General features: G+C 39.7%; 1 protein-coding gene across 1 annotated transcript in view; it reads left to right on the top strand.

The window, feature by feature from the left end:
* LOC142970066 (CUB and sushi domain-containing protein 1-like) overlaps window positions 1–27,230 on the top strand; it is a 362,809-nt gene that overhangs the window by 175,822 nt on the left and 159,757 nt on the right. Inside the window, exons 4-7 of the mRNA XM_076110217.1 lie at window positions 8,430–8,624; window positions 9,773–9,980; window positions 19,687–19,799; window positions 20,765–20,842. Coding sequence (XP_075966332.1) covers window positions 8,430–8,624; window positions 9,773–9,980; window positions 19,687–19,799; window positions 20,765–20,842 — 594 coding nt within the window. The remainder of the gene's footprint in view (window positions 1–8,429; window positions 8,625–9,772; window positions 9,981–19,686; window positions 19,800–20,764; window positions 20,843–27,230) is intronic.

Here is a 27,230-nt window from a genome sequence, read left to right as displayed (position 1 = left end):
TTGGTCCACCTCTTGGTCAACCCCCAACCCTCAATTCACCTTTAACAGAAGTGGTGATCAGTGGCCACAATCGTTCAAATCGAGCACTCAAAGCTTTGTCAGTCCTGAAATTGAATAAATGGAAACTCCCATTGCTGCTGAATAGGTGGAAAGCACCACAGCTCACGACTGGAGACAAAGCAAGAAGCAAGAGAGAGGAGGGTTGAGGTGCACTTCTTGAGCGAGAGAGGGGAGGAGGATAGTTTTAAAAGCCTCAAACACAAATCCCTCAAGCTTCAATTTAACAGGTCCTGTCTAGAAGTAATGATTCTCTTTGCTACAATATATGTATTGCCGGCAGATAAACCTCAGTGCTTAGGCTCTGAAAAGGTTCAGAATCATTATTTGGTATCTAACTGCTCTCAGCAGCCCAAAAGAATGGCACACAGACACTGAAGCTCTGGGTTGACTTTTACGGTAGCAAAATGATATAGCGCAGTTATGACTTGCTCGGACATGAAGGAGTGAACAGTTACAATACAAATAGCTTTTCAACTGTAGAAATTCAGAAACAACGTACATGTCACTACATTAACTTTGTTTGAACTTGAGCAATTTGCATGGCAACAATAGCTTGAGCATCCCTAGAGCGACACTATTACATCTATGTATATATAGATTAATGAATCAAACAGCTATAGTGTAAAAGGGTTTGCTTGTAGAGACGAATGTTACAGTAGGCCTGTGTTTCTATTCCAACGTCTGTCGGTAAATAGCTGGTCATTCTGTGGCTGCTGGTCTTTATAGTGTTGGTCAGTACAGCGTGGGGATGTTGTAGCAACCAACATTTCTTGGTTCCATAGTCAAGCTGGAAAGGCTAAGGAGAGCTGGTGTTTAACAGAGTGTAGCTGCTACAGTGATTACTCTGTTTAGCAGGTGATTGATTAGAAGCTCTGCTGGAAATGTCACTTGCCCCGCTAATATATTTTCAGAGGGAACATAGAAAAGGCGGTGTTAATATATTTGAATGTGTTTACTCCGAGGAAAAAGAACATAAATGTAACTTTTTAGAGTTAAATGGGGTTTAGGTCTCAGCGTAATATTGTAGAATACAGAGCTGTATGTAGATAGAATGTGGTTTTCTATTGCAGTGGTATTTGGTATTACATGTACACAACCAAGTTCTAATCTATTAGTGTTGTTTAATACGTACCTTGTGATTGAACAAGCCCCGACTCATTAGGCTGTGGTTAATTCTATGGTATTCTCTGTGTCGAAGAACAAAGTGAAGTCTGTACTCTGATTGCCCTCCTTCGCTGGTGATGGCTGGGAATAAATGCTGGAAACATTACTGGCTGGCACACTTAAAAAGAAAATCCAGCATCCGAAATTGTCAAGCAGATTTCAGATATGATGTTCTCATTATCTTGGACAGTATAGTCACTAGTTGAGATAATAAACAGCTCTCTGTCCCACAGCAATAAAAGCAGGAATGAAAGCTCTGATCTGTAATATCATTGGGACGTACAGTGCCGCATGCTGCTTTGAATGTGAACTGAATGAACTGTAAGCACACACACGAGCTTCGTCAAAGTCCCTTGGTGTCCCTGTGCCTAAGTGCTGTTTGCTAGAGAACGTCATCGCTAGAGCCTGACTGAAAAGGTTACAACGATTGGAAACATTACTCAAGATGCTAATACTGACACAAACACATACTGGTTTACGATGAGTTGTTAATGAATTGTAGTGTACCATTGTAGGTTGTATTTTATGTTGCAAAATGAAATCACACTGCTGTTTGCAGTAAAAAATAGCACGGTATACATCCATAACCTGTTTAATCTAATCGGGTAAATTGAATACTTTAAAAACTAATTACATACAGGGAAACCATTGGCAGCTATGTAACCTCCGTATCCCCACTGGAAAGTTATTCTTCAGTAATTTGTCTCAATGTTAAAGCTAACTGCTTTGGCAGGCAACCAACACATTTGGTAGCTCTCTTTAAAGGGGCACTGCCCTGAAAGTCAATGATCCTCTTACACATTTCCCTAAAAAATAGTGAAAATCAATTTAGAGGGCTCCAGTGGTGGGAGCAAAGGTGTGCTCAAGAGATGGAATACCCCTTCAATGTATATGATTAGCTGCTGGAAATATCGCGTTAGCTGTTGACACATTGAAACTAGGGGAGCGCAGCAGGAGGTGAGGGTCCTCCGTTCAGCTTTGGCCCTAGGCCACAGTTGGCCAGGAGCCCCATTAGTGTTTGGTTGGTTAGAGTTATTATGTTCAATGTGTCAGTGAAGCTGTTAATACATTTACACCATGGGAGCACTTGCGGTATACTGGGGAGTCCATTTAGCTCAGGGGCTTTGGCATCTTTCCAACAGCAACAACTCTACATCAAGAATCACAGATTAAAAGAGTATGGCCATTGCTATTTGTTAGTACGTGTACACCATGGGAACTGAGTCGAGGTGTTAATGGATTATGGATTGCACCCATTGAAAGATGCTTTCATTGTGAACTCAGAGTCCCAGTAGAGTTGTTGATGGGAAGTGATTTGTTCAGACTCAAAGTGATGGATGGTGGGCAGGTACAATTATGTTGTATGCACTTTTTCTCAACACCTACTGTATACTAGGGTGTTGAGTGTGCAAAATCTGCTATAAACGGGCCAATCTGCTATTGTAGCATTGTATAAATGCACTTGTTAGTCTGACGATCTAACATCTATACTCCAAAGTTTACTGATTAAGGCTTTTGGTGCAAGAATCAGTGACTTGTGACAGGTTTTTTAAATGTATTTATAGGGTGGAGAACATTTTGCATTTCACCAACCTGATTTTTGCTGCATGCAATAGGGTCCAGAACTATTTTTATTTAAAAAAGTTAACTAATCCTGCAAAGTTTTAATCACGCTAAAAGATGAATTTTCCCACACAAATTTAAAATGCTGACATCTGTCCAAATCCCTGTTTGGCAATTTGTGCACACGGTCTGACATTTGTTCTGGTTCCGCTTGGTTTTAACTATACAGCCCCCTGGAAACCAAACTAGAAACTTTTTTTTTTTGGCCAGGTATGAGGAGCTAGATTTGACAAAACATCTGTTCCAACTTTGGCTTGTGGCAAGTTACATGCTGTGGATACAAATATAGTTCACTCCAGTTGTTTTGTTTCTCTCAGGTAATTACGGGGTCACCTTCCACTTGCATCCCATGTGTTTTCAAGGAGTGACGGCACAAACAGCATCGCTCACACAATCTCTTGGAATAAATACAGTATGCACGATTATCACCTAATAAAACGAGTCGAGTATTTATACATTTGTATTTAATATAAATTAATTTGCATTGAATGTTCTATTTGGAATTGAATTATTGTTTGTCTGCCCCTAGTGCACTGCATTTTAACCACAGGGGGAAAGCAAGAGGTTATGATGGCTGGCTTCTATCCAGTAGCAAGTGCATCAATAACAGATTCAAGCAGCTGTTTGCTTTGCTATTTTTGGTGGATGGTTACATATGTGTCACTGCATATTTATACTGTAGGAGAGAGCATTGTAGAGGAAGTGCAGAGGACCTTGCTTAAGGAACTTTTTTTCAGCAGTAACTGTTTTAGGCCGGACACATAGACAGATACATTTTCAATGTAGACACGGTTCCAACTGAACACCAACTTAGAAAGGCAGACCATGTCTGGGGTTAACACAAGTTTTCCTTCCTCTCGTAACTCTTTCTCTGTCCTTCCTCTTTGTAGTCTTCTCTCACATTCACCGCACTTTGAATGCTAGCGTCAGTGCCGCTTAGCCTTGATGTCATCACCTCTCGCCCGCTCCTCACTTCTGTATCACTATTAAAATGTTGCCCTGTCCCAGAGTTACCATAGCAACACGCTGACCTGCCCTAAGGCTGTGAAGGGCCAGAAGGGACAGCTGCAACAGAGGAGTGTCATCCGTCACACACACACACACACACACTCAGAAAGTTACTCCATTGATGGTGGGTGGTGCAAGTGGAAAAAGTCCTTCCCCACCAACACACAGACATCTCAAACGCTTGGTTTCAAACCTTGATCCTTCTAACGTCAGTTGTGGACGTGGCAGGAACGTGTCAGTGTCCACTCGTAACACGAATAGTGTCTTTTTAAGATAAACTTCCGTCTTCACAGGAAGTTAGGTTTAGGTAACACACCACATTGCTAGGTTTAGGAAAATAATGTGCTGGAGGGTAACTTGACTGACTGAGTAAGTGGCACTGACTGACAGTCAGCGTTTTAGTTGGAGTCGGACCAGGTTGGTGTAGAAGGAAACACATGGCTATCGACAGAGTCACTATGACTATAATTATATACTATACTGTAACAGTGAAAGTTCCAGGAGGGAAGTGCAGGGCTGTAATATAGTATAATATAGTAATCTGGATGCATAATTGTGAATTAACTTGCAAGAAAGGCGATACCTGTATAGAGTACCACCCCAGCAACAAGCTTTTGATTTCAGATATACAGTAATTTTGTATCTTTGTATCTAAGATTGTAAACATTTTAAGTGATGTGAAACATTGTGTGTGCTGTACTTCTGTGTTTGGAACATTTAATTCCTACTAAATCAGCTGTAATGAGATAATGAGGACTGCACTGTTCTCTGTGCTCATCATGAGCAAACAGCAGTTCCTTGTACACATCTGACCATGTTTAATATTCCGATTGGTCCATAATTGTAATGCACGTTTTTTCGTGAAATAACCCCAAATGACCTTGACTTGTAAATTGTTAGAATTAAATAAAATTAAAAACAAAGGAGTCATCCAATATTAAGTAATCAAAGTGATTATGCTCCTGAATACAATTGCGAGCAGCTAATGTGAACTTTCCCTGGCATGAGGTTACAGCTAAACAAATTAGTATAGTGCTGATTAAAAACAAGGCAAACAAATGAAAGCACTGTGTGCACAAAGCCAGTAGTAATCTCTCCATCTACCTTGTAAATAAGAAGTTGCAGTAACCGGAGGTAATAGTGATTATTGATGGCAACATTAAACAAGCAATTTATCATTTGTTATCTGAATTTGTAGTGAAAATAACTCACTGATTGTCTTATGAATATTGATCGAAACATTCAAGACAAGAGACAACAATTAGGTCAGGTGGAGACAAAAGTGTAACACTTATATTTATCACGGTCTGTGTTTAAAATCGTCTTACCATAGCATGAGTGTGTGCATTCTGTATTAAGCCCTGCTTAGACCTACAGTACAGCCCATATAGTACACCTAGAGCAGGGGTGCCCACACTTTTTCGGCTTGCGAGCTACTTTTAAAATGACCAAGTCAAAATGATCTACCTACATTAAAAATGCTGAATATCTATTTATATATACTGAGTATACTTTATATTTACAATATATGTTGGCGTACCTTGCATAACTGCATGAACCCTTATGGCACAATACAATTCTGTACATTCTTGGTCATTACCTTACTCTGATGACTTGCACTGAATGGGATTGGCCAGAGTTGCATAGTCCGGACAGTAGCTGCTGGTAGCCCGCCCCAAGCAGACTTCAAATGATCATCAGTCACGGTGGAACGGTGTGGACTTAATATTCTTCATGTGGGAAAAGGCTGACTCACATAAATAAGTAGAGCCGAATAATGCAGTCAAGAAGGTATCACATTTCCTCATGTTTGGGTACTTTTCCTCTGTGAGAAAACTGTCCATGAGCCCTGGACTTCAGCTGACTGTCAGCTTGCAGTGTCAAAATCGTAAGTGTAGCAACTGGCTCGAGTAAAGCAAAGTCTCGAAAGCGTTCGACAAACTCTGACAGACACTCGTCAATCTGCTCTGTGCAGCGCGCACTGTCAAGTTACGCACACGCCTTCCGTTGAGTCTCCAGCTCTGACGCGAGGTTTTGGAAGTTTCCCAAATCATGGCGCTGCAGCTTTAGCTTCTTTAGTAGAAATAAATTGGAAGGCTAACTAATTAGCTCGCAGGAGTTTTGCAGTAGCTCGCGCGGTTGACCGCGCATACGTGGTGACCCGTGTGTTAGAAAATCAAGTGGCAAATGCAATGCGGACATCTCATTTTTTTTGAATGGCATGCGATCTACCCGCACTACCTCCGCGATCGACGTATTGGGCACCCCTGGACCTAGAGGAATCAGACATTATCTTTCTAAACAATTTAGGTCTGCCATTGCACTAAGCTACTGCATGGGCACAGAGGTATTATATTACCTGTATTAGGCAGTGCCATCAGCAATGTGTCTTCTTAGCATTAAAGCTGGTGCTGTTAAAAAATATCTCATGATTATCCATTTTTGTAACATGCTAATTTATTTCTAGTTGGACAAAAACAGGAGAATGCAATTTGCATTTGAATTACAGCGTTGTTTGATTAAAGTCAAACATTTTCATTTGTTTCTGTTATTTGTTTGGTAACTTTAATAGACTTCATTTCAACACCAGGAGCTGTCCATATTAAACTCCCCCATTTCAATATCATTTACTCGTTATAGCAACGATAGATTGCTGCCTAAAACAAACAATTGTGGTTCTGAGGACTATTCCTTTAATATCAAATCCCTTTAAATGCAGCTATAAAGCCATCACCTGCAGTAAACATGTATATGAATATGAAGTCCTTTAGAAGTGGGTAATGTCAGCTGCCAAATGTTGCCAAAATGAAGCTACACTTCATCTACTGTATCTCACACTCATCCTACTTCAGCACTGCATTCAATACACAGTTTTGAACAACAACCCAAATATTATGTTGTGATTTTAAAAGTCTAGTCCCAGCAAACCAGACTCTACTGTTCAATATGTTATGGCTGAAAAGAGAACACTTTATTGCCGAAATTAAAATGTTTTCTAAAGTATGAAACTAGCTGGATACTGACAACACTTGTGAACACTATCCTTCCCAAATACCCCCTGATTATTTCAGACATCAGTCTAAATGAGGGAATACCTTTGTGTACCAAGCTGGCTCACCTGGCAGACAGGACTGTACGGTCACATAAGTGTGACTAACGACTTGGCTCAGACGCATTCTTTTTTTAAATCCTCTCTTCTTTCCGTTGCTTATCTCATTCTCGCTTTCTCTTTTCCTCCTTCTTCCCATCCTTCAGTCAGTGCTTTAGTTTGGGTTCTGAACTTGATTGTGTGTCCTACCTTGTTAAAACAGAACAGGCAGCATGTTTGCACAGAGGACGGCATGGTCAGCTGAGTGTGAGTAACTTGCCTCTGATGCATGACTTCATACAATCCGAATAATGAGTCAATTGGTGTAAATTATACATGTTTAGGGCCCACTGTAATTAGTTCACCTCTCTCTTTTCCTGTCTGACTGGAGTCTTCGTCTTTATCCTTTCCTGTCTCCTCCTCCTCCCCTCCTCTCCCCCCCTCCATCATTCTGTTGCTACTCTTTCCCCCTCTTCTTTCTCCTGTCTCCTGTCTATCTCTACATCCTCCTTTCTCCACTTCCTCTTCTTCTTTGTCTTCCTCTAACCCCACACCCCTCGCTCTTTCTCTCTGTCCTAGTTCTCAGGGTCTCATGGTGAAGCTTTGTCTAATTACCATGCTAGCGTTTAATTGGAACAGCATCCACAAACACACAGATTGACTGACTGAAATCCCCCTTACGTGTAGACTCACTGCACTGTGCATGCACATACGCGCACACATTCAAATTAGCCATTTGGATACACATTACATGCACACAGTACACACCCAGCAAGTTAACATGCTCCAGTTATACAAATACACACAGCACACAGTGTACACCGGGGTCAGATACTGTGGAGATCATCCAGGTTGTACTGTGCTGATGCCCCTTCTGTAGAGCTGTTGGCAACGGTCACAGATTGATATTGGCCTGGTTAGACCATGAGCTGCCTTTAGCTGCTCCCACTGTAGAGCTGTGTCATCTAAGAACGGGCAACAACAGATGCACATTGGAGAAGGAAATGCTAGCCAGACATCTAAATACCACTCAGTCACTTCCACATATTTTTAGGTTCCTAGGGAACCAAAGATACACATCTTTCTTTTTTTACGTTTTTGATTCTGATGGTTAATATTTGGTGAATGATTCATATGTAAATCGTTGTTGATATTCTGAGATTTGTTTGACATTCAGTGTTATGTGAATCATCACATAATTTACCAATTTACATTCAAGAGATATTGTTAAAACTGTTGTTGAAACATGGATCCTATATCAATGGCTCTTAACCTGGGGGTCAGGATAGTTTTACCTCTTCTGGCAAGTAAACATGTTTCAAATGAAGCATTCAGAGAAGCTGAAATCAGTCTTTGATTCAACATGCCTTTACCTCATAGACATATGCGATTAGTTATGTTGGGTCACAGATATTATTTGTTCTGTTTTATTTTAGATATGATATAATTAAGTTTAATTTTCTCTGTTTTTTCCTTTGTGTTTCAGTCTTGCCCAGCCACACATGTGGCACCCCCGGCCTCATCCCAAATGGGGTCATTCATGGCTTGCGGTACAACATGGGGGACAAGATCCGATACAGCTGTGAGTCAGGTTTTGTATTGGAAGGACACAGTATCCTCACGTGTATTGTGTCAGCTGGCAGTGGAGCACAGTGGGACTTCCCGTCACCATTTTGTAGAGGTAAGATGTTTTCTTCTTTCTTCTTCTTTCTTCCCCTCGTTCCTTCAGTCTGTTCTGTCTTTTTGTCTATCTTTTTCCTTTCTTTATTGTATTCTTCTCCCTTCTATATGTCCGCATTGAAGCCATTTCCTCTCGTTCTTGAAATAGATCATACAAATATCTCATACCTTTCCATACATGACAACTTGCATGTCCCAAAACACAACAAGTGAAATTCATAATGCTGAAATTCATAATGCCAAACAAGAAAAGCAGAATAAAATGTAAGGAAAAATAAACAATTGTTTGGGCCATGAGAATTGAAGGACCTTAACATGAGGTCACAGGTCACAGGCCGGAGGAAGATGGAAGCTGCAATGTATTTGTTACTTTTAAAGCACAGCTTAACAAACCAGAACCAGATGGAGCCTAAAATTCTCAAACAAAGCCATTAGTTCATTAGTTCATTAGTCTACAGACTAGAACAGTTATGTCCAGGTTTTAACCATCAGCGCCAGTAGATGGTTGAACAGCTGAGCTCAGTGATTCCGTATCTCGTGATGCATCACTGAAAAGCACACTTTAATATTTTGTTTTGTTTTTCAGAGGATTCAATTAAATGATTGGCTTTCTGCTTTCTTGCTGATGTATAATATTTCCTTTTTTTCACATTAATTACTTTGTTAAGAGTTTGAAGATGTAACTATGATAGAATTGAGGATGAGGATGAAAAGGACAATATTATTGTTGTTTTAGTTGCAATATTCTTATTAACATGTGAATTGTGTTAATTTATCTCAAAATCAATGAATCTAAGTACATACATTGCGTACACAATTAAGCTATTGAACTTACCATGCAAACAAACAGTTAATGAAAACTTAATTTGAGTAGCACCTTTCATACAGAATAACGCAATCAACACATTTACAAATTACAATCTGAATAAAGTAACAATATAACAATTTGAATTGTATGCACACAAGAAATGAACAAGGGAAATAACTCTTGTGAATATTGTTTGGTTTTTTTCCACAATTTTCTTTAATGAATAAAATTCTATAACAGATAACTAGGAAATGATCAAGCCAACCCAGGAGGGGATGCACCAAAACCAGAGTTTGAAACATAAAAGCTACCTGTCTTCTTATCCTTACCTCTCACTCCAGCGGAGGGAGCATGTGGCGGTACGTTGCGAGGCACTGCAGGTTCAATAACCAGCCCTGGATACCCTGCAGAGTATGACAACAACCTGGACTGTACGTGGTCAATCCTCTCCGAACCCGGGGACACTATAGCTCTCGTCTTCAACGACTTCTTATTAGAGGACAAGTACGACTTCCTGGAAATCAGCGGGACAGACGCACCAAGCATATGGTGAGATACATTCTATAAGCAGACTACAATGTCGAGTAGATAAATAGTCATGTTGGAGGGCAAACAAGTCTTTGTAAAAAACAGCAGGAGTGACACCACATGCTGAGTTGGACCATAATAAAAACAGACACACACAGTCACCACTGACATTTGAAAGGTGAATAGCATGTACTTAGCATTCGTGTTTCAGAGCTAGAGGACAACAAACACACACACAAGAAGCCGCAGCCTTGTTCTGCGTTTCAGGTTGGGACACATAATTCTACTCTCAAAGAATTAGAAGCCTGGAGGCATTATTGTTTTGTGGGCTTACGTGTTCACAATATAGAGAACAGTTGTTGTTTTCACTGCATTCTTCTCTAACTTGCAAGGGGGGCATTAAAAGGGACTGAGGATGTTGTTCAGGAGGACAGATACAACTACTGATTGATTAGCTGCACAGGAGTCCTGTTGATTTCCCTGTTTTATTCAAATCCCACAGGGAAGGTGATAAATTGTTGTTTTCACTCCCATTTCCTGTGGTCACATTTGAAAATTGGCACGATGTTGTACAAGAACCCACTCTGCTTTTTACATTTAGAGCGCTGTTGGTATTCATGTTGATTTGTTTTGAATATAACACATCTCCAGTAAAGGTTTAGGTGTGTTTTGGCAGGGTTGGAGACAGCTTAACTGTTGGGAACGCAGGGTTGTCGCTGTTTCAAGTTGCTGTAAATGCTTGGGCAATCTAGAGAGGGGAAAGCAGTTTAGCCTCCCTCAGTAATAACAACATGCATACCTGTGAGTCAAGGCTGCTCAGAAGTCGAAGGTAGTGGACTCCTGGGTTTCAGTGTGTCATAGATACGGAAAATCACTGCAAATGAAGAAATCATCAGTAAAACTGCACAAGCTCACATGGCATTCTCAAGTGGCAATATAATTTTAGAATCTTATTTTTTATTAATCTCACCTCTCCCTGGTATATATGATTCCTAAAAAGCATTTATACGTCACCATGTCCTGCAGAAACCGCCTCCCATTTTAAACGTCCTCCTGACTTCCACTGATCGATGACATTGTCTTCCATGTGAGGAAATGGTTCATGATTGTGGCCCAACTTGCAGAAGAACAGAATGATAGGTTGACAGATACATACATGAAGGAGAGCACCAGTTGGAAATAAAAGGAATGGAGAATAATTGCATGTTTAGTCCTGTCACCAGCAGAGCGGTACACATCAGCCACCGCATCCTCATGATACAGCGTGCGTGTCAGTGTCAGGTCTTAAGTGGCCCTCTAGCTGTGTGAGCTGTTGATCTTTTCTCTAGGCTCTGACAGATTACACACACTCAGGTTTGGACACACATACACACATAGCTTGTCTCCGACAGTATAACATTCAAGGACCACTGTCAACCCACCCTCTGCAATGCAGGGGGAAGATACGGAGCACACCCAACGTTTTATCCCATGGAAAAGAGTGACTGCAGCAACTGGAGCCTTTTGATGCAACACCTTGTGTTTCATTTTATACTTGTTGGAGGATTCATTAAAGTAATTTCAAGGAATATCTGATTTAAGTTCTCAGATAAACACTACAGAAGTATGAAATGATATGAGAAACATAATTTGCATTTTAAAATGTGTACAAGGTTTACCAACAGAGTAAACTTATTTTGATATCCTCTAGTGCGCAACAATAACAGTAGTTATGTACGTGTTTTTGTCTTTTGCATTTTTTTAAATGATTTTTATGATCTATGTATGTGACAGGTCAAAAACAGAGAGGAAGCGAGAAAGGGGGTATACAACAAAGGTCCCAATGTAAGGCGCCAAAGGTCACTCAGATGCCTTGTAAATTGAATGAAAGTTCAATAAAACAATGGCCTAATTATATGAATATATTATATGAAAATAAACCTAAATGGGCTTCTGTATCTTTTACAATCCTAAATCCTTTTCTCCTGAGGTGGGATTAAGCGATGAATGACGTTCACACTGAGGCACGTGGGCAGGTCATTGTGAAATGACTGACACCTGACAGGACCACTGTGACGGGCTCTTCCTGTTTACCGTGAGCTTTTTCTGATTGGCTGTCCCAAAAGCAATTTCCTGTTTTATGTTCCTGTCTGCTATCTGGCAGTTTGAATGTCGGGTTGATTGGTTGACACACACACACACACACACACACACACACACACACACACACACACAGACACAAACTCATATAAGTGCCTGATTGATTTGACTTTTGACCCACTGGACAAAGTGATGATTTGATTCCAGTCAGAATATAATTATGGCCATATCATCTTATTTCATTCCTTGTCTCCTGCTTTTGGACCACTAAACTATCATACTTTAAAAAAAAACTTTTGTCTAATTTGTTTGAGTATGTCCTGGATACCCAGTTTTCAGGCTTCAACTGACCTGCTACGCTTTAATGCTGCCAAAAGAGTGCAGTTACTGGCTAATGTGAACTTTATTTCACCCGGATTATTAGTGAAATATAAAGAAGACTGCACGGAGTATGGGGTAGAAAATGAATGCAGACAACTGGGAGACGAAATAAGAGGGGTCAGGAAGGCAGAAGACTTCCAGGCATTTGTGTTGCTGGTGCCTACTGAGGTCCAATGGCTTTATATAGCATTGTATGGCTTATTGTGTGCATTTCTTTTCATTCGCTATTTAGCAAGTGAAACGTCAACGGGTCACACAACGGTCCCTCTCAATGCATGTATTTGCACGTGACTTCCATGAATCAATATGACGTTCCTCATTCTTCTGGGAAACAAGTAATCTGACAAGTAAACTAAATCCAGAAGTATTTTTTTAGAAAGCTGATAATCTGAGGTAAAACCGCCAGTTTCTCCGAGCAACAGCAGGGCTGTCTTTTGTGGAGGAGACACTAAGAATTCTTTATTTGGCTATTTGATATATGATACACAGGCTTTTCACTGTTTTTACCGAGTTTTTATTTTTGTGCACCACAGTCTTGGTGACCTGAACATTTAGAACACATGAATAGCTAATCCTGAATAAAATCTAATATACATACAGACTGTTATCTGTTTTGTTGTTACAGCCGATATCTTCAAATCTGAACAGATTTTCTACCTGGTTACTTACTTATTCAGTTGAATTATGTTTTGCAGATATTTCCTGCTTTTAAACCTTTCTTCTCCTGTCTACAACATAACCTCTACCCTTCCACCCTTTTTTCCTTCTTTCCTTTTTCTCTGCATTCTCAACTCTCCCTCCGGCTATCCCTTCTGCGCTCTTTCTCTCCCCACTATCTGTCCTCCTTTCCCCTTTTATCTCAGTCCATCAAAACACAAGACACACAACGAAATGCTTAAAGGCCAATGGTGCTCTGTCATTTTCTTTCTTCAACTGAATGAATTATTACTATGCTAAAGGCCATTATATCCAAGAAGCACGGCCAACAGTGATTATCATATTTGGTTCCTCATTGCTTACTACATTATTCACATTGATTTTAACCCAGTTGCCCGTAATGAAAACTCAAAAATTTGCTGTAATGTATCATCACCATGAGAGTCAAGGATTTTTAATAAGTTTGTTATGGTGATTTAAAGAGACTGATGGAATCTCTGAATTGTCACATGAAATGAATCCTTTATGATCCCACTTCTAACTGAATTAGGGGCCCGAATTGCCAATTATTCCTTAAATTGAGTGACAGGGTCACTCACTTGACATGATGGAGAGACTACTACCCACATGTCTCCTTCCGTAATACATGACACCTGCGAGAAGTGCAGTCTCACATTCAGTCACTTGCATGTTTAACCCATTTTCCACCCGTTTAGCCATCCTGACAGAAAGTTGGTACTGATAGTGACGATCCCCTGAGAATGAATCTTAATGACTTTGGTAAGCCCCTAACTTTTCCTTTAATGACACCAGCATGTTGACGTTGCTGGTTTTCAGTGACATTTTTTGACAGTTTTGGATGGATTGCCATGAAATTTGGTAGGCACATTCATGTCTCTCTCAGACAGAATTGTGATACGTTTTGTGTTCACTTAACTTTCAATCCAGCACTATCATTCGGTTACAATTTTAATTTGTCTAAAACTTTGTTATACGACAAAATATCTGCTAAGCTAATAACAATCCTATCAGCCTTAGCTGTACTTTGCAAATGTTAGCATGCTAACATGCTAAACTAAGGTGAGTATGTTAGCATTCAGCTCTGTGCCACTTTCAACCAAAGGAAACCAGTTATTTTGAACAAACAAATAAGTCGTTTTCATACAGACTACAGGCCAGTAAGTAAACATGCAGTTTTCTGGAAGGGTTGTATTGAAGGGGAGACTGTAAGCAGTTTACTATCCCTTTGCGCTCTATTTTTATTCTCTTCTCTTTTCTATTACCTCAGATTTTTCTCTTTATCGCCATCATGTCTCTCTCTCTCTCTCTCTCTCTCTCTCTCTCTCTCCGTCTCTCTCTCTCTCCCACACACACACACACACACACAGAGTTTCATTTTAATTACTTTATTGGCTGCAATAGAAATTGTTGATGCAAAGTAATTTCCATTCAGTCATCCATTTTCTATTTGCTTACCCAGGTCATTTTCTAGTCATTTAACCAAGGCACAGTTTGTTCATTGATTGGAAACAGCATAAGAACAGCAGCCCAGATGTTACTTTTGTGGGAAGCTCTTCCAGCTTCTTCTGAGGGATCCGTAGTGACAGTTAAGGCCATGGGAGAGATTTAGCCTCACTTGCTGGTCCTGGTTTTCCCTCAGAGCCCCCTCTCAGTAGGCTGGCAACGCTTTTTTGCCATTTGCCAGAACTGCCTAAAATGGTTCCTTTTAATCAACATCAAGGTCTTGCTGTTTGCCAGCAGACTTCTTTTATTCTTACACTCATGAAGTGTCAGACCAGCCATCCCCATTGCAATCTCATTTTTGACTACTTACTGCCACCAATGCAAACAACTAGCAGTGGGAGTTATGGATTGTGTCTGTGCGTAGGTTCAGATTCATTCTTCAATGTGCTCGTCGAGGAAATTCGCTGTTCCCCATAATGTGGCAAGAGGTGAGGAGGGTAAAGCATGGATAGAGGGGTGGCAGGGGTTGTGCGCTATGGTCAACTCCAAGTTTCCTAAACATTTTGCCCCGTGGCAGTTGCTCATCTTCATGGAACAAGCAAACAACTACTGAATGGTTTCAGCCATGATGAAGCTGCTGATTCTTATCCAAAGCCAAACACACTAAACCTCTCCAGGGGAATCAGAGATAATAGTCTGATGAACCCTTAAGGACATCATCTGCAAACATCAGAAATAGCAAGCTAATGTCACTGCTGCTGATGTTTAATACAAACACAAAGAAGGAGTCCACCTCGCCTCGCTTGAAGAAACTTGATTGTTCTGACACCTCGTACTTTTGCAGACAGAAATCTCTGTGTAACATTGTCTCAAGCATTTTACTGAACCCCAAAACACATGTAGACAATGTTAGCAAATCCCCATCCCTGCTGAAATAACTTAAAGTGGGTAACATGCTGATCCATTTTTTCAAGACAGAGCCTACATCGCTCATAGATGTGTGATTTAACAATCAGAAAGAATCTATGTTACAGCATCTTGACATACGCTTTCCCTGGAAGGTTATATGTAATTCCTTGATCATTACTCAAATTTGGGAATGGCTTTGTCGGCCAATTCAAAGTGCACTACAACAGGCCTGCAGCATCTGTGGATGAACCTCCATTCTCAGTGCCTAGTGCCTCGTTCTTTTATTTGCCCTCACCTCATGTCCCTCTGTTACATCTCCTTTCACTCCTCCCTTTAGGTCTCTTTTTTTTCTGAGCCACTTCCGCTGCTGCTCCTCCTCTTTTCCTCTCCCCCCATTCCTCTTTTGTAGCAACCAGCCCTCTTAGTCTCTTTTCTCCACTTTGAAACACCTGTATTGTCCTGTTATTACATGTACATTTTAAATTATGTTTACTGGCTCTGCTATTGCGTGTGTGCGTATGTGTGTGTGCGTACGTGTGCGTGTGAGTATGTTTCCGTTTGAGTGCGTGGGCGTGTTATGAGATTAAAAGTACCAGTGTACCAGGGTTTTGCACTAAGCACTTGGAATAAACAGCTATCTGTTGTGGATAATGCGCTTTCCAACTTTTTTGACTTGTTTCCAATCATTTATTTTTACAGTGCCTTTTTTCATTTTGCAGGTGCTCACATTCACATGGACTTGTGACGCAGTAGATTACACTTAAAATAAAGCATTGCCAGCAATCCAAGCAGCCAATATGGAGGACCAGGGCCAAAACAACAGTGCCCAGACAGTAGAAAGTTATATCTGTTTCTTTGTGATGTTCATGTATCACCAAAAAGCGTGTGGTCTAATTATAGAGAGGTGCACATAAATACCTGCTCTAGGTTTCTTTGTCCCCCTCTCCTCTGTGTTTTGTGACTTGGCCTCTCTTTTCCTAATGTCTACTCCTCAGGTCTGCCAAACCTCGCCACTCATATCTTGTACACCTTCCTCTTTGTTTTATCCTCATCTAAGTTCTATCTTTATGTGAAACTTTCAATTCTCTTTCTTCTTTTCTGTTCTCCATCCCCTCCTTTCTCCAGTCACTGCTTTCTCATTTATCTCTATCATTTGCAACCTCGTATTTGTAATGTCTAACTTCATTTAGACATGCCTCCTTGCCTCCCCTTTCTTAAATTTCAACCTCTCCTCACGGCTTGTGCAACCTCTCTCTCTCTATGTTCATTTAAGTGAATTTCCTTTTCTCACCTCCTCTCCCTTGTTCTTCATCCATCAGCTCCTGTTTTCTCGCATGTTTTTCCCTGTCCTCTTTCTTCTCTACTTTCTTTCACCTTGTAAATTCCCGTTAGTCTCACATTTCTGCTTTTCGTCCAATAACCTGCTTCACTGGTTACTGTCCAACCTGTCTTCTCTCCTCTGTTACCCTTCATGTATATTATTTTCAGTAACTTAGGCTTTCTTCTTTGAAACGTTTATCACTTTCCCCTCTTCTCATTTTGTCCTTCTTTCTTCCCTTTCAGTTCAGTCTCATGTCTCATCCCTCTCTCCTCCTCCTCCTCCCTGACCTCTTGTCTCTCCCTCATTCCAATGTCAGACAGCTGGCCAGTCCTCATGAATAATTGAAGAGATGCAGCATACCTCTCATTTTTTATCTGTTTCTCTCTCTACTTTTTAGACTTCCCTATTTTATTGTCCTTTTAAACACTGGTTCGTTGTAAACGGTCTTTACTGTTCATTGATATTATTAGATGAGTCGTGCCCATCTGACAAGCATTAAAATAGATACGTTTCCAACAAGCTGCTTATTACTGCCAACTTGTGTCCCTTAAACATGAATTCATTGTCATGTATACAATATATATTATTCTGATAATGTATGTAAGCTGATCGAATATTGATTCTCCCCCTGTAGTTGTCATTCATTGTCATTTTTACATAACTTCAATATAAAAAATCACTAACGTCTTGAAGTTCTCTTTCATTGATTTCCGCTTTTTCATTGAAATGTATTCAGTTTTCCTCCCAACTGTTATTCAAATGTGGACTGACTTCAGGCAAAGCAGAAAAGCCAATGAAGCTGTTTCACCATATGAACCTTATTTATTGTCTGAGACCTTTTCCCTTAATCCCGCTGAAGTATAGAGGATGAGAAAAAAACACTAATTTACAAACATAACCAGGGTGAAAGTGCATTGAAACTTAAGAAAAATGAATTCTTACTTAAATAAAAAGCTTAATAATATAATACTTAATTGGTGTGAGTAGGGATGCACCTCACTTTTGCTCACGCACCATACATTGAGTTCATACGTCAGGGTCAGGTGCAGAACTTTGAATATAGTATATAGTGCATTATATTCACTGTCCACCATTTAATTTAGGACCGACATTTATGCACTATGGTGCCCTCAAAAATCCCCACAACTTTTCTGGTGCTTATTCTCTTATCTCACATATGTCATAATGTCACACTACATGCATGACTATTTAATCACATTAACTAATAAAGACTGCTAGTTGACTACATATTGCTCTACTATAGTCAGTATGATGTGTATACCAAACAGTTTGTCTCCAGTACGACACATTGACAGTGCTTTTGCCTCATCGGACATTCTTCATATTCATTGTTTGCTTTTTTTTCATTTAACTGTATTCACAGAGACAGAACTTAATGTCTCCAATAATAAGCACTCAATTAAGTCCTTTAACATGGACTCTTCATATTGTTTTTACCGCTTCTCATATTTTGTTTCTTCCTCCCTCCCTCTCTCTATCTACTCAGTATACCTGCGGCATTATTGAAGGGCAGTTACAGTGGCTCTCGTTGCTCTAGGGAGGATGATAGAACATTGGCTTCCAGGCAGTCTCTTACATCATTTCCTTTTTGTCTCAGTGCACCATTTCCCCAACATTTTAAAATCATTCTTTACCACTGCTGTGGTTGCCGTTCCTAACAAAATGTGAGAGCAGCGAAAGCTGATGTAAGACTTACCATAGGCAACCAACTCATTGTCTCAGTGGTGATGATTTAAAAGTGTTTTTGAAGATGTGAACTTTGCCGACTTTCTAATACTTCACTATGTTGTCTTCAATATGTCTTTATGTTGCTTTCCAATCAATCAGTGAACAGACATAGTGCATAGTGCAATAGTGCATTTTCACTTTTCTTTCCAAGCAAAGATTTGTTGAATATTCCTTCAGTTAAATACACTTGGGAGGGAGTGGGAGTTCTACCGTACCCAGTGCAAGCACAGTGCTCTGCTTCTAGTCAGTGCCGATCATTATGGGAAGGGAAAATATCACTCATTCCATTCCCTGGTACACATTTTACAAGCCAGTGGAACAAATTGCCTTTCAGCTAAAATCTCTTTGAATTACAGCCAGCCTTTGCACCTTGGAGGACAATGCAAAGTGACATCAACATCATACTTTGAACTCTTTGGAAAGTTCTGCTTCATAAAAGGATTTTTTTTTATTCACAGGTAATCGGATGAAGTAATTTAGATCATAGAGTTATTCACACTTCTATGTGTTCTGCATTGTATGCTGTAGTGTATTTTTGATTTTTTTTTTTGTGCTGGGGGATTTCACAGCAGTGGTTGCTGCAATCTATTATGCTTTAATCTGCAATTACATGGCAGCATGTTGAAGCACTTTCTTCTAACAATTGTATTTTTGTTAGAGATGTTTTTCTACCTTAAATTGAAATGTATAAGCTCGTCTTACATGCTAGATCCATGAACCACGTACTGTAACCGAAAGTTATAACAAACAATATTCGTCTCTGGAAGAGGACATAGTCTCTCTATTTGCGTGATATTTACCAGCATTGTAGAAAATGACATATGGTGCACAATACTAACATAATGCACAATAGAACATACCCTTTTTCACTAGAAAAGGTGACTACTGTGGATCTGCAACAACAAGAGCTTGAGTTTTGTTACATCATACCTTTTCTTTGCCATGTGCCTTGTCTATCTGCTGAATTTCATTAAGTATGTTATAAATGCTAAGGAGCAAAAAGTCAGTCCAAGTAAACTCTAAGTTGGAAAGGCTGACACATTCTAGATAGAGTAGTTAATAAATGGGATGATTAATCTCTATTGTCCTCTGGCTACGTTCTTCTACTAGTTCTGTTTGTTTTTTGTTGTGTTTTTTATGGATTATTTCTGATTTGCTTACCTCCAGGCTGACTGGTACAACCCTGCCCTCACCGGTGATATCAAGTAAGAACTGGCTCCGGATACATTTCACCTCAGATAGCAACCATCGAAGAAAAGGATTCAGTGCTCAATACCAAGGTATATCACACTCTTTAAGTTGTATTACTTACCTGCTCTCTGCCTGCCTTTTATGCATACATGTATGGTATGCTCACACATATTTACAACTCATCCACACATATGACAACACAAACAAGATAGCATTGGGAATACATGGTAGTTTTCCTTTCAGCATATTTTAGAATAGCAATTATCGGGGACAGAAGTCTGACTTGACTTTCTGGACCTTTCCTGTCATGTGATTGACTGGTTGTATTACTTAATTAGCATATTACGGTGCATATTAGTGTCCATGTGGCGGCTCAGATTTAATTGACTGCTTCCAATGTAAAACATGGTGATCCAAGACTTGTATATTTTGCTGCGTGTCTAAATTCCTGTCTGTCTCCATCTCTTTTACTATTCATGTTATGCTGTTTCTTTCTTCCTCAGTCTTTGGTCCCTAGCTCTTGCTATTGGTAACTCTCTGTCTGTCTCTTCTGTGTGTGATATTTGTGTGTGTGTGTGTGTGTGTGTGTGTGTGTGTGTGTGAGAGAGAGAGAGAGAGAGAGAGAGAGAGAGAGAGAGAGAGAGAGATTTGCCTTTCTCAGTAGAATGTAGTTTGGTTGTAGCACTGACTTTTGTTATCCTCTGCTCTGGTGCTAAGATAAAATAGATGGAATCCATTTTAAAGCTGCTCCACTGCTTTGCTCTTCTCTCCCCTTTTTTCTCCTCTCTTGTCCCTTCTTCTCTGTGTCTTTTAATGTCTTCTCCCTTTCCCCTGTTCTAATTTTCAGTTTCTGCCGCCGTTGCATTTGTTGTAGGTTTGTTGTTGGAGGGCGAGCGTGAAGCACTTACTGAATCGCAGAGAAATTGCATAGCTGATGTGTACTGAATGGCAAATGCTGAAAATAATACGCATTTCAATTTGTACAGTAATTTAAGTTTAATACATCATTATCTATAATTCAATTATTAACCTCCATCTCCTCTTCTTTTTGCAGTGAAAAAAGCAATAGAGTTGAAGTCCAGAGGGGTGAAGATGATGCCCAGTAAAGACTCCAGTCACAAAAATGCTGTCTGTAAGTAAAATACTGTCTGCTGTTTGTGTGTGTTTCAGGTAATGTAACTGTAATTTAGAAAGACCTTTTTTAACCAAAGTTGAAACTCGCACACACACACACACACACACACACACACACAAACATACACACACACACACATATTCTGTATGTACACACAGCGTGCATACATGTTTGATGTGGCAAGAGTAGTAATTTCATGTATTTTTCATTGGGGTTTCCATCTAGGAGACAAGAATTAGTGCCGCACTCTTCGTTTTTTTTCATATTTCCTTCAAAGGGTCAGAGGTCCATATGAAATGAGTTCTATAAATAGACATTGATGTGTGTTTACAGAAGCAAAATCTATTTATAGAAGTAAATATACTAAAAACACACCCAGTATTTGCAAATAGATTGTATTTTTACACTACAGTAACAACAGGGAAGTTTTGACTTCCTTAATCCTTTATCCTTTATTAGTCCCACAGTGGGGAAATTCACAGGATCACAGCAGCAAAGTGGACAGTGCACTCAAGATACAGAGTAAAAAAAACAAGAGCAACAAGTATAAGAATATCAACTAAGTAAAAAAGTACAAAAAGTACAAAATCCACAGTAACTAAGTATAACTAAAGAACTAAAATACTAAAATATTATATATACAGACAGGGTATTCTATCAATTTAGTTATTTTACACACTATACAATGATGATTACTTCTTAGTAATTACTGTAAAACATACTAAAAGAGCGAACTGATTCAGAATGTACTATTTGTTATTCTTTTCGTTGTGTCAGCCCCCTTGTACAACCATCATGTTTGAAACCAAGTCGTACTCATGAGCCTCTATGTTGTTGTTAAGACGGTTTGAAGACCTGTTCAAGCTTTCCTTCGTCACACACAGTGAACCTCCCTGTGCTGGTGTCATGATGACAATCTGCTACAGTCTATAATAAGCTCAATGCAGCGTCATTTTTATATTCTAACTTTCTGAATCTTTAAGTGGAGTCTGGGGCTTTGGTGTTGGGATTCTTCATGGCCAAAGCGGGAAATGTGCCCACTACATCTTATCTGCCCCGCTGGAGGTGTAGCCAAGGATTCGTAAATTGACAGTGTAGTCTACATTAGGTAAAGTCATTGATGGGTACATTGTTGACATCCCACTTCTGAGACATATTGTTAGGCAGTAGTGAAATGCAGTGTACAGAGTTATATTATATGTTAGGCAATAGTTGACGGGCGGATGGATCGAATAATACTGTGTGGTTGTAGGCTTCTTAGATGTTTTCCAACAAGGCGAAAGTTCACAATAAGCTATAAAACTGAAAAGCATCTCTTAAACCATGAAGCTGCAAATACAAAACAGATTAAATACAAACAACAAATAAGTTAAACGTGTGCATTAGGAGGAGTGTTACTATTAGTTTCCACAACAATGGAGCAACGCCAACACACCGCTGCTGTTGAAGCTGACCAGAAACCTGCAGATGCATCTTCCAGCTCTGCTGTTTCATTTGTACTTTGTCTCGCACCCCAATCTGCTTATCGCGCTGACCTCAGCACGTGTTGCTAGCAGCCTATAGCTGATATAAGTGTCAGAGCAGAACTGGTGCTTGTGAACTTTGGTTTCACATTACAGCATCAATCTAAATACAAAATGGAAAATGCTGAAATGGGTAGACCGATATACTGTGGTGGTAGTTAATTAATATATTTCTTTCTGAAGTGATGAACAGGATTGACATTGTCCTCAGAGCTCCTGAAGCAAAGATAAAAAAATGCCATGGGCAGATTTCACACATATTAAACCAATATTTTGATATGAACAAAATTGTCTGAAGTTTTGTTGTTATGTTAGAATCTACCAAAGACAAAGGCAAAAAAAACTAAATCAAAGCTTTGTCAGACAAGGTCTCAAGATGATTTTCCATTTGTTTGTTCTAATGCTGGCAACTAATGTGCACAGTAGGTGTCAATTTTGCGTTTTATTTTGGAATTCTGGCCATTTATTTACTCAGTTTCAGCTTTGTGATATCTTCCCACCTCATGAACCATCTTCGCCAGCTACTGATACTATACAGCGAATCAAATCCATCACTTGTTATTTAATAAGTCACATTTCACCTAAGTTGCAGCTAATGGGAATCCAAATAAACTTAAACAATATGTTGACCATGGGGCAATTAAACAATTGAACAATACATGTGATGAATATTTCTACAAATGAAAGACATATCTCTCTGCAGCTTGCAGATGCCCTTAAAACAGTATCCGGATCATGTGACTGAGGCTTTTAATTGTCACGGAAGCCCAAGCTCATACCTCATCCATTCCTTAGGGTTTAGCTTCATAATAAACCCCTCATCAATAATTCTGCTGATTTACACGCTCAGCCAAGCATGTGCTGGTGCAATTAACATTACTATGTGTGTGAGTGTGAAGAAGAAATTGCGTGTGCTTGTGTGCTTCTCCATGTGTTGTGGCAATTAAGATTAAACTGGTATGCTCCATGTGTATTTGAGTGTGTGCATGCGTATGTGAGGAGTTCCTGTGGTAAATCAGTTTATTATTTTTATCAATGATGTAGGGTTCAGTGAAGAGTGCAGACATCACACACACTTTCTTTTTACTCACGCTTAAACAAACTAAGCGTGCACACATAGATACGCACAAATACGTAAACACATTCACACACAAATGTGTTTTCCTGTGAAAGAATTGCCTGAAGTCAGACTGCTGAGTCCAAAGCTATTGCATTTGCTTGTTACGAGAAGGGCCAGCTTACAAAAACGTCTTGTTGTGAAGTAACTCTCTTATCATGGGGGTCTGTGGAGGTTTCTCTTAGGCTGACATGTAAATGTATTGAAAATAATTATGGTATAGCCTTGGAAATGTGATGTCTTCATTCATTTGAAAAGCTAAACTCTAACTCCGTAAGCAATGAAGCTCGTCTGCAAAAACTCAGCTACGTAATCGTATGACTTGTCAGATCTTGTTGCACATTACCCTGTGTGGATTTTATCACGGTGTTAAGTAAAACCACAGCGATCAGCAATGTTCCATATGTGCTGAAAGAATCTCAGAAGTAGCTGTCCCACTTGTAAAATTATCACTGCCCTGTAGAAAACGAGCTTTGTTATCCGTTATCGCAATGTCGGGCCAAATAATGATGATAATGGCTATTAACTGTGTTGTCCAGGGCTCCCTAAAGCTTTTGAAGCCCTGCACCAAATGAGAAATGTAGTTCCTCACCATGGGACCCATGCTTATTAAAGCATAGCCTTTTTATCGTGCGGACCAAAACTGAGTAAATGTGGGTTTTCATATTGGGTCGAAGGCTCAGTAAGGTTACCGCAATCATGTAGTTCAGTTAGTCCATCAGGCTGGGAACCTGATCATTAAAACATTAAAAAATATAGCCAAGGTCCAATCTTGGTCCCGATCCAGTCTTTGAACAACACTTCTTTACACTGTATGACCCCCAGTAGTAATATAGCTGTATTGCAGAGAATTATGCAATATATAATCATTACAAAGAACCAGAGACTGATGGTAATGAGTTTTACCCGTCTAGAGAATGGAGCGCTTATGAATCATAATCTAAAAGACTGTCTGTTGCAGCCTCTAGCCTACAGTAAAGCACAGTCTAAATGGACAGACACACATGAGAATACGTTTCAATCAGTTTGAGAACGGTGTGTTTATGAATAATTCTCACACTGACTATTGATTAGAATCTCATGTGATACTGAAGATAGATAGATAGACAGATAGATAGAGACAGAAAAAAAACACAGATACAGAAAAAGAAAATAGATAGGCATACAGACAGAGAGAGAGAGAGAGAGAGAGAGAGAGATAGAGAGAGAGAGAGAGAAACAGATAGATATACAGACAGACAGAAAAACAGATAGACAGATGAATAGATTGACACACAGACAGACAGTCACACAGCTGGTTAGGTATCCAAGGGATACACCAATGTAAAATATGTAGAAAATGTAAAATGGTTCAAATTAAAGCAGCCCATCGTGCAGTTGTCCTCTCACAGCGGCGACATTAGCTTACTGCTGAGGATGTGTCATAATTATAGAGAGACAGAAAGATTGTGATTAAGGCGTTTTACTCCCTAGACAATGACCTAGAACTGTAATGAATCATTATTGTGAGAGTGTGATTTATAATCAGTGTTTTCTTCAGAATTGTCATGCAAGGTAGTTGTGGGCCGCAGATTACTCAAATCAAAACGAAGCGACCACTTGAAACAAGGAAATCACACAATGGTACCACAGATAAATACATTTGGGAAAACATCACAGTAATGCAGACTGTACGAATATTATTTTATGCTGTGTTTCATTACACGTGGCTTTGACTCAGCATCACAACGAGTGTATTGATATGGATAAATCTTGTGGGCTCAACTAAATGATGGTAGGAAGATGGCTGCAGTCTTCAGCTCTCGGCTTGATTGACCTGTGAGCACAAGAACGTGGAGAAGAGAGAGAGGGCTGAGTGGATAAGAGCGTATCAACAAACTGCACTTCACACATTTCTCTCTTTATCCAGCCGGCATCTGAAGAGCATCTCAAAGACTCTTACCTGAAACAGATGTCAGCTGATCACACACACACACACACACACACACACACACACACACACACACACACACACACACACACACACACACACACACACACACACTCAAAATACTCTCCCACGCTCTTCCTGCCTCCCTCTTTCTCTTTGCACCCTGTGTCATTGACTGTTTGACCACAGTTTCTTTTTTAATGGTTCATCTGTCTGTCGGTATAATAACTAATCTTTTGTGCTACACGGTTTGCATTCTCAATGCAAATGTCTTTTGTGTTTATCCGTCTTTAGTTTGCCCTCTAAACCAGTGGTTCTTCATTGTTCTCCAATTCCCTGAGCCAGTGGTTTGTAACTCTTTCCCATGGGAACGTCAACAACAGTTTGTTACAATAAACAAACAAAGCTAACATCATATAAGACTGTAATACCGGTTTTGTCAGTGGGCTTATTTTATCAAATTCATACGTAATAAGCGAATAACAGAAAAACGATGAATAAATCAACAAGTGAACAAACTGAAAATGGTAAAAAAAAAAGAGAGAAAACACAGAAATAGTAATTTAGCACCACACCCTCTGAGCAACTACATGTATTTTTTCATGCAATCTAAAATGAGACCCAAGACTTTACAAAATGATACTCAGATCAGCACTATACATAGGTATTGTACATAATAACTTCATCTGCAAAGTAACTATTTGTCAAATAAATGTTGTGGAGTCAAAAAAAAGTAGTATAAAATTGAACAAAATGAAATATTAAAGTAAAGAACAGATATAGATACATCTCACTACTGCAGCAGCCACATAGTCTTTATGTTTGGTACCAAGGAATTCATATTTTTCTGACAGTTACTTTTTCTAAGGCGTGAGTGCATAGTGAATGGTTGAGGACAGGAGGAACCGAGTCATTTAATGAGTTTAAACCCAGTCTGTAGGAGGGGGCGGCTGACGCCAAGAGTCTACTAGACATCAGAAATGTCAAACATATATTGACATCAATGAGAAAATGAATCACTTTTTCCAAATTCCTAAAAAGTTGACTTTTAGATATGAATGGTTTGCTGAAGACACTTTGATGATATGGAAATTATATTATGCATCATAAGCTTGTGTTTAGGCGTTGAATGGTCTTTTAAGTGCAAATATGGGATTAAGTCAGCTTGAGGATTTTTGACAAGCCCATCAATATTGCCAGATATTTGGCAGCTATTTGTCTACAACAATCTCATGTTGTTTGCATGAGCCGGATTTGTTTCGGCAATATGAACCTTTGTATTTGATGCCAATGAAAGCCATTTGAACATGAGTGAGAGAAAAGGGACGAGAGAGTGTAACAGAGAAAGTGTCTTTTTATAGGGTGTTTGTGTGCTGATTTTTGGACAGAACATCAAAAAACACAGCAGAGCAACAAGACAGCTTGTTCTGTTTGCATCATATCTCACGCAAACATGCATAAACAGCATCCATACGCTCACAACCCCTCAGCAAAAATCACACAAACACACCAAATCATTCATCCATCTTTTATGCTGGGATGCACCACACTCAGCACCCCTTTGTAAATTGCAGCTAATGTGTACTAGAGAGTAAAATGCGGGGTGAGCAAGCTGAGATTACAAAAGTAGAGAGAAGGACTGAGTGGGAACAGAGGCAGATGTGGAGGACAGGAAGAGAGAGGCTAGTGAGAAAGATACTAGTAGAGATGGACAGAAAGAAAAAGAGATGCTATGAGTTCAGATATAGCTCTCTCTCCAGGATATTCTCTGTTCTTTCCCTTTTTGCTATTGTAGTCCCTTTTCAGCATTCTCCT

This window comes from Anarhichas minor, unplaced genomic scaffold (genome assembly GCF_050575085.1).
Source record: "Anarhichas minor isolate MPS153535 unplaced genomic scaffold, ASM5057508v1 ptg000042l, whole genome shotgun sequence".
Lineage (NCBI taxonomy): Eukaryota > Metazoa > Chordata > Actinopteri > Perciformes > Anarhichadidae > Anarhichas > Anarhichas minor.
This window is presented reverse-complemented; position numbering and strand designations above follow the sequence as displayed.